Raw genomic sequence first — 8756 nt, forward strand, 5'->3', positions numbered from 1 at the left:
CCTGTAGGCCTACTATGGTAGGTACAACATGATTAAAGGTAACACAAAAATCCATAAATATAATAAGTTATTATTATAAAAAATAAAGAAAAACGATTGTTAATAATAACAATAAATAACCACAAAGAAATAAGAATCAAATTGAATATGATTGTCTGATTTATGTTTTGTTTGGTTTTTGTTAATAAAAATATCTAAGAAAACACTTTGAATTTGTAGACTACTGCCTAATAGTCTTATTATTGCCATTTGATGACAATTGCTCATATACTGTAAGCCTAAATAAGTGTTTATTATTTTGAACCAAGGTTAAATATTATTTCACAAGTTTCTAAAAGTGCCCCCAATTTTTTGTTAAATGCCCCTGGATTTCAGTAAGTGGGGGCAAAAATTGCCCCCCCAAAAATATGTAAATTTCCGAAGGGGGGTGTGGGGGGGGTGAATGGCACCTGAAAAAGAGTTGCGCCAACTCAACAAGCAAACCTTGTCCTTATCTACTAACTTCAATGTTGATGTGTCATTTAGTTAACAACCACCCATAAATAAATATGGTACGTCACCTTTTAATAAATAGACAAACACATACTATGACAACATGTTGGGGTGCCCGAGTGATATGACATTAATTAACACAGTTGGCTTTTAAAAAGTTGCTGTAAGTGATATTAGCATTTCTGGTAACTTCCACAAGACTTGGCCTTTGCAGCAGTCAACCCACTTCCTTCAGCATGTTGTCAAGGTGCAAACTAACCCGCAGGGTGGTGTGAGCCTCTAGAGAGACTTCTTGACGCATACACAAGCAGACTGCGAGTGCATTTCCTTTTGGAGCCCAGGAAAGTCCTAGAGGCACTTTTGTCCTCAGAGTACCTGTTTCTGAATGTCAAAGCAAGTACTTTAGGTAATCCTAAGCAATATCACTTACAGCAGCTTTTAATGCCACTGTTGTATTTAAACAGTGCTGTAGACATGCAGACATTCAATGGCAAACTACTGTTTGTTCTATACACACGTTCACAGTTTAAATGTGTCCCCCAGGAAAACTTTCAAAGTTTCATCATCCTGCTTTTTTATGCTTTAAAAACCATTTACGTGGGCCAGCCAGTGGACATACAATAAACAGGGAATAGGGTTTAAATGTGTACGGGCAACAGAACAGGGCCATGTGTCGAGTGCTAAACCAGTCAGATACAGGCCGAGGGGAGACGTGGGCTCAGTATGGTGATGGGCCAGCGACTGCAGAGGTCAATCCAGGGGCGACTCTTTCAGACTGCTGGGCTTGATAGTGACCTGATTGGACTCGTTCATTTTGTCCAGACCAAAAAGCATGTCCAGCTGTGTCACGGGCCTCAGTCGTGTCCCCACAGGCCTGACAAAAGATTACACAACATCAGGGAGTGAGGAAGTATAGACAATAAGTATGCACACACACACACACACACACACACACACACACACACACACACACACACACACACACACACACACACTTGATACTCATACACAGACTCACACACACACACACACACACACAAACAATGAGACATACTCTTCATCCTCGTCGTCCGCCTGCAACTGCTTGGCGATCTGCTTCATCTGCTGCTTGCGGACGTAGTCCCTGACGCGGTACATGGCCGCATCCCTGCACAATTCCCGCAGGTCGCTGCCCGAGTAGCCATCTGTCTTATCAGCGATCTCCTTAAGATTGATGGCATTGCTCAGCTGAAGACAAGAGCACCAGAGCATCAGAATGCGGGTGGTGTGTCTCCGTGGCCTAATCGGTGACCTTTCTCTCAGTAAGACATGGATTGCTACCATACAATCACAAGTTTTTAGGAATGCACAATATTGGAAATTCCAACATACAACTTAGCTTCAAACCACAAGACACATCCCTATAACGCACTGGAGAAAATGAGAGGTTACCTCAGCATACATGTTCACAACTCTAGAATTTCAGATTTCTCTGGGAATGAGAAAATAACGAACTTTTTATAGTACATCTCTTCCTCCATGATTGTTTTAAATCTTATTTGTTTGTGTGAAACCCACTTGACCTGACTCGAACTAGATACACTCTATTGTGTAGTTTGTTAGCATGGCATTGGCTATCTTTGGGTCTTGTTTTTTGTTGGAAGTTACTTTTGGACTTTGAAATGGGGATTGCAAATGAAAGACCATAATCTTTATGGAATTTTGAATAAAATATATAACATATGTCATATATATTGTGTTTATTAGCTCGCTAGAGAGCCAAGCTAAATACAGGGTCTATGCTAGCTTGCTATGCAAGGCTCGTTTTCCTTTGTGTACACAAAAATGTCATGACGTTCAAGACCACATTTCAAATAAACACCTGCATGTTGGCCATCTGCACAACTCAGCCTGGAATATATTATAAATAAATATATGAATGAATTATTACATAATTCACTCATGATTTCCCCCTCAAGGCCCCAGCATAACATGACAGGTCTTACTGTCTTTGACACTGATTGTGTCAAATTGTAAGAGAAAAACAGGGGCCTAACATATTTCATGACGCAGTGTGAGCACAGACTACACACAAATTGCCTTTACTGGTGCCATTTCCTTTGATGAGAGAACACTCACTGGGTTTTTTCCTCCCCTCTAAAATACGGATGGGCAGGTTTGGTGCGGGTGAAAACTGCTGAGTGGCTGGCCTGTGGGGAAGAGAGTCTAATTTGGGACCCGTTTATCTTAATGCTGTAGAAACCACACAGACAAGCCCTCCAGAATTCATGTAATGTTGCAGGGCTGACTGACCTTCTTCGTATATTGAGCGGTAAGGTTGTCATTAAAAGGAAACTTAGGGATTTTCAATCTTTTCAGATCTATTTGGGTCCAAACTTTTACTAAGGACAATTAACGATAGAGATCAGTCCAGTATTGAGTTAGAACGCTATAAACAGAAACGGCAAAACAACTATACAATGTAATCCCATGGGGCAAGCATCTGTGTCAAATTGAACCGCTTGTTTTTGCCACTGGCAGGCTCAGGGAAAAAACACGATGTTCTCTTTACAAAAGAGCTGCTGCAGCATAGAGTCAATTTTAACCACAAACTTATTGTAGTCTTTTCTAGAACATATCTGAGAACTGTGAAACCGGCTTGTATTTCTTAAATGATTTGCATGTAACATATAAAGACGTTTCATCTCTCTAAAAAAGCATTTAAGGACAGCGGACAAGATTTTGGAATGGTCCAGAAATCCAGGATACCTAAAACCCAGGTGCGAAGTGACAATTCAGTACAGCACAGTGATTGGCTTATAGTCCCAGAAATAAAGTGCCTCCTATGCCGTCTCCATAATTATTTATGCATTACGCCTTCAGAGGAGTGGGGGTGGAGCACACACGCAGAGGTAACATTTCAAGGTGTTTTGGTAAGAAAACTGTTCACACTTGTAATGTTCAGCTTTGCACTAACAACCAAGAGCATCCCATTACGAAGGCAAATCAGAAACCATTTGAGTAAGTCTCTGTTTACTTTAGCGTACAACACCTTGTATAATTTCCCTGACAACCGGTAATGCAACTCCCCCCCCCCCCCACACACACACACACTTCTCAGTTGGCAATCTGAACAGCATAGTAGCATGTGATCAGAGTAGAGGGCCTACTCACGTTCTCCCCAGAGAGGATCAGCTTCAGAATGTCATGTCTCTGGATCTGATTCTGCAAAGACATCCGAGAGATACTGTGAGGCATGATACCGACATCGTCATACATCACTGAGAATCTGTCAGAGGAGCTGCTTTTCAACACCAGACAACTGACAGGCAATCATAGCCTGATTTTTTTAAGCTAACATGCTTAGGCTGTGTGCTACAATATCTCACTGAACCTACCAGGATCCACTAAATGCTGTTGGTTCCTTACAATGATCTGAGTGTGTCTGCATGCCTTATTCTTGTATAACCTTAAGTGTTGTTTTCATCTGTTTATTAAAAGTAGTTTTTGATGGATTTTGTATTTATGGATTATGGATTTATGCCTCATCAGAAGAGGCACACTGTAACTTTTCTTTCAAAATATGTTATGATTCATATAAACACACATTTCGTGTTGCTCACCGGCAAACCAACGTGAAAAGTTGTGGGCATCCTGCGCAGGATGGCTGGGTCAAGATCCTGTGGCCTGTTGGTGGCGCCCATCACCATCACCTGAGGGGAAGCCAGTTCAGGTTTACAGATCAGTATCTGACATTTTCAGGGTATAGGTTAGTGGGATTCGGTGTCTACCATTTTTATATTATAGATGTAATGGTGTTAAGGTTTAACACTTTACTTCAGTTTCAAAAATACCTGGTTATCGTGCTATTCAAATTTAATACTTTCTTTATCGGTATTGGTAAACATGTAAGCCAGAGAACAGCCGGGAGCTACGGCAAATGTTAGTCAACCCAGAGAAAGGGTAGATTTGCATATTTTAATGTTGTAAACATTTAAATATGTGCACAAACATGTATATTTTAAAAGGTGCATTGTGTAGGATTTAGTGGCATCTAGTGACGAGGCTGCAGATTGCAACCAACCCCTCAGTCACCTCTCCCTTTCCAAGTGCGTGGGATAACCTACGGTGGCCGTTAGTTGCCATAAAAACACGAAAGGTCCTCTCTAGAGTCAGTGCTATGGATCGTCCATTCTGGGCTACTGTAGAAACATGGCGGTGCAACATGGAAGAGAAAGAGGACCTGCTCTCCGTGTGGATATGAAGGGCTCATTCAGTGTACAACATAAACCATTTTCTTGTAGGAGCGCAATGTTTACTCTCTTATTAAAACATTCTGACTTTCCAGGCTATAAATACATCAACCGATCCACTCAAACTCATTTTTATAGTGTTTTCTTGACTAAGATAACTAACTAGTAGGTAGGCTTGAAATTCTTTACAATCGTGAGTGCAGGTCAGATTATTAACAGCTGATTAGAACGGTATTACTAGATCATCCAGACCTTTTTCCCCAGCCAGAACAAATTCACTGTGACAGCGCAACCCATGCCTAAGCACAGGAAGTGACTGACTGTAAAGTTAGCATAATTAGTCAGGATGATTCAACTAGTCAGCATACATCAGGCAGTCATGAGGTAGAGAGAGGTGAATGACACAGATGGTACATCGGTGACGCAGGGGAACTCTAATCTAAGGCACAGGACAGACAGTGTGGCTTGTTTACTTTATGGCTATCTCTGAGAACCGTATGGGCATTTTTGTGTCGCCTCGGGAAAGGCCTGGGGAGCTGATAAGACAGTTGAAAAGGACATTACTTCTTTTACTTCAAAACAGGGGCATTATTTATGGATTCGAGGATTTGAACAGGAGTCGCTTGGGTCCATCAAGACAAAGATGCAACTGGCAATGAGCAAAGTCTGCCGTGCATGAACTAAAGCGAATTCAATAACTTGAAGAAAAACCTTTTGCTAAAACCATGAGCAGGATCCTAAGCGTAAGCATGGGTGGGCAGCGCAATGCTCCCACATGACAGCTTTAGTAGGAACTTTGCTCATTGCTAGCTGCCCGTCAATGAAATTAGGGCCAAGAATATTAACGTGGAAGTTTGCCTTGCAGTTTAAAAGTACAATTTAAAAGTAGGAACTGTAGGAACACTGTTTAAAAGGTAGGATTTTCTCAGATTTGAACAACTCTGTCCAAAAAGGAAAATTCTGAATATGCTGATGCAAATCCCTTTTCCAGACTGAATGAGTAAAAATGCATTCTATGATCTACAATTGTGAAAACTGTATGACCTGCAATACATGTATTTAGCCAGAATCATGGCTCAATAAGTCTGTGGGACATAGACAGAGAGAGATACATGTGTGGTGACCTTTCACAGGAGAAAGACTTTCAGGACACAAAACCTAGAAGCATACTGAAATATTCTATATGCAATTGTAGGCCCTATATTAGCAAAGCAGTCAGCGGACCACTGCATTTTGTTCAAAATGGTATTGCACTGTGAAAATCTCTATTAAATTGCGAGTCTATAAACACACCCATCCTGTTGTTATAGCTAATGTTCATTTAGTTTCCTGTTAGTTTAGGGTATTGACCTAAATAAAAGGACATTAGCCTGGCAATTAAGTCTAATTCTAATTCTAATTGATCGTGAGGTGATCATAAGGTGATCATAAGGGGATCATAAGGTACCTGGATGTCAGTTCCAGTCTCCAGACCATCCCAGAGGCTCATAAACTGGGCCTTCATCATGGCTGTGGCCTCATGATCCAGACAGGACCGGTTTCGCAGAAAGGAATCTAAATAATTGGACAGAACGAAGAGAACTCCATTGAAAAGTCATATCATTCCAAGTGACATATCTTGAGGATTCACTGCATGTGGTTATGTGTCATTCTGCACAAACTGTTATTAGGAGGCAATAATAGTGAAGCAGAATATGTCAATACAATCTCACCTATTTCATCAATGAAAATAATACAAGGTTGGATTTTTACAGCCAACGAGAAAACAGCAGCGGTGAGCTTCTGCGATTCACCGTACCACTTGTCTGTCAACGTGGAAGCTTGCAAGTTGATGAATTGACACCCTGAGGCTTTGGCAGTTGCCTTGGCTATTAATGTTTTCCCACATCCCGGAGGCCCATACAACAACACGCCTGCAACAAAGGTAGGAAAATGTTATTTTTGGATTCCACCTGGAGGAATTTTTATTTGATTTAAGGGTTGTACTTTTCTTGTACAACCATTGTACTCTTTTATTTCTTGTAACTGCCTCTTAATGGCAGTTTATCTAACACTTCGTCAGGGTTTAAGGTTACCCAGCACTGGACAAAAACGGTGGCTCTCACAAACCTCTGGGTGGCTGAAAAAGTTTGGATCCTGCAAAGAGGTGGCGTTTTTGAAATGGTAAGATCACGGTGTCCTGCAGCTCATTGATGACCTCATTAAGACCAGCGATATCTCTCCACGTCACCTTAAAAGACCACATGTATTACCCTGACAGCGATGTGTACTATTCCAGTTGATGTGACAGTGTGCAAATCACATGCACTGATAAGAATAGTGAACAGAGGCTTACCTTCATGCTGCGTGGATCCACAAGCTGAGTGGCAATGCTCATCTCATATTCATTCAAAGTAACACCTTCCACTCCAAGCTGTTTCAGCAGCTGCTCTGCCTGCAGGATAGAGCAGAAAGACAAATGATGGATTACTTGCCTGTCCAGTGGGAGAACCTGCATGTTTAGGTAGCATAACTACCAGTATTATAGATAATACATGATGCAATCTGGCCAAAGCATGACAGAAAATAGGCTCTCTGGCTAACCAGCAAGGGATATAATGGCATACAATGTTTTAAGGTTTCCTTTCAAAGAAGAGCGATAAGCACTTCCATTCACCATTTAAATAAAAATAACAACAAGTTCGAGGGACATAACAGTTACCCTTTTTTTGGCCCGCATCTTTGGTTTGTGTGTGGGGTCCAAGGCATCCACCACCCATTTGATACTGTAGTAGGTTGCAGCGCCAAATATCGTAAGTCTCAACAGCATGCCGACCACTTCATTCCGAGTCAGGGGGCGCAGAAGCGCATCCCGGGGAATGTCCCTGAACATCCTCAGTTGCTGATGTCAGCTCATTGAGGAAAATGGCGATATTAAGAAACCAACATCGACCTTCTCTGTGAAAACAATGCATAGTTGACAATAATCTATCAGCAAAGGCTAGGCAGATAATTTCACAGGTAATTTCAAGACAATAACGTTAACGTTACTGTTAATTTACAACGCAGATTAGTATCATACAACTCGAAACGTCCTTAGCATTGCGTGACAAAAAACGTGTTAGCTGGCAAAGTTTAGAAACACAGAAATATTTACCTTCCAGCTAACTGTACCAAGCTGTCAGATAGCTAAACCGTTCACAATCAAAGCCAACTTCAGGATGAAAAGACAATGTCCGAAGCATCAATTTTAATTATAAATTAGACCGAATCAGGGAACGTTACCTAGCACGCTCTAAATAAGTTAGATTGTGAAAATGTAATTGCTGAGGAAATTAAACGTTAGCTTACCAAGTAGGTAGTTCGCTATACGCTTGCTACATGTCGCATCTCAGCTTGTGTAACTATTGTACGATATCCGACCAGAAACAAGATTGGTTCTATCAAGAGTTCCGACCTCAACCAATCTTGCGATTGTTCTGACAATTGACACATTTCACATGGTCAAATATTTAGTTTGAACAGAAAACATAATGCATTGTTTATATCAACAACAATTGTAATTCCAAAGTTAATGTGTTTAACTTGAGAATTAATTTAACAACCAAGGGATAGATCAAACCGGAAACAGGTGTTGAATTAAGCTAATTACTAACAATTGAATAACATCAACATCTGCATAAGCTCATAAGCATCTGAAAGCTCTTCACATAGGAGCACTGTGTACTTTGATGCCTGTGTAGGCTAAATTAGTGAGAACAGCTGGCATAGGGTGGAGTGTCTGAGATGCCACTATATCAATTCAACATGTTTCACATTTACATATATGCTCTTGGCTTCCATCCAAAGTGACTTCCAAGTGAAGACATGTACAACACGACGGAGCAGCTGAAGGAGAAAACATTAAAGAATTATATAAATACTGAACAGGATGGGTTCCTCTATTCCACTAAGACACCACATGGTGGCATTCTGGATTAAGTAAGAAAATCTCTTCTCACAACTGGAGAACACGTGCAACATTAGACTTTTTTTCAGGCCTCCAGTACATAT

At 41.0% G+C, this 8756-nt stretch overlaps 1 protein-coding gene across 3 annotated transcripts; it reads right to left on the reverse strand.

The window, feature by feature from the left end:
* Positions 1-543: 543 nt before the first annotated feature.
* atad1a (ATPase family AAA domain containing 1a) lies at positions 544-8160 on the reverse strand. 3 transcript variants are annotated; one of them, XM_031570370.2, is made up of 11 exons: positions 8055-8141; positions 7861-7917; positions 7426-7661; positions 7060-7158; positions 6834-6954; positions 6437-6637; positions 6172-6278; positions 4095-4184; positions 3646-3696; positions 1547-1719; positions 544-1366 (listed from the first exon to the last, which is right to left on the reverse strand). In XM_031570370.2, exons 3-11 carry the CDS (start codon positions 7594-7596, stop codon positions 1243-1245), a joined length of 1137 nt encoding a protein of 378 aa, XP_031426230.1. In that variant the 5' UTR covers positions 7597-7661; positions 7861-7917; positions 8055-8141; the 3' UTR covers positions 544-1242. The 3 variants fall into 3 exon arrangements, with proteins under 3 accessions (XP_031426230.1, XP_012671473.1, XP_012671474.1); XM_012816019.3 differs by lacking the exon at positions 7861-7917 and having other exon boundaries at positions 8055-8160; XM_012816020.3 differs by lacking the exon at positions 8055-8141 and having other exon boundaries at positions 7861-8046.
* Between the last annotated feature and the right edge of the window lie 596 nt (positions 8161-8756).

This window comes from Clupea harengus, chromosome 7 (assembly GCF_900700415.2).
Source record: "Clupea harengus chromosome 7, Ch_v2.0.2, whole genome shotgun sequence".
Lineage (NCBI taxonomy): Eukaryota > Metazoa > Chordata > Actinopteri > Clupeiformes > Clupeidae > Clupea > Clupea harengus.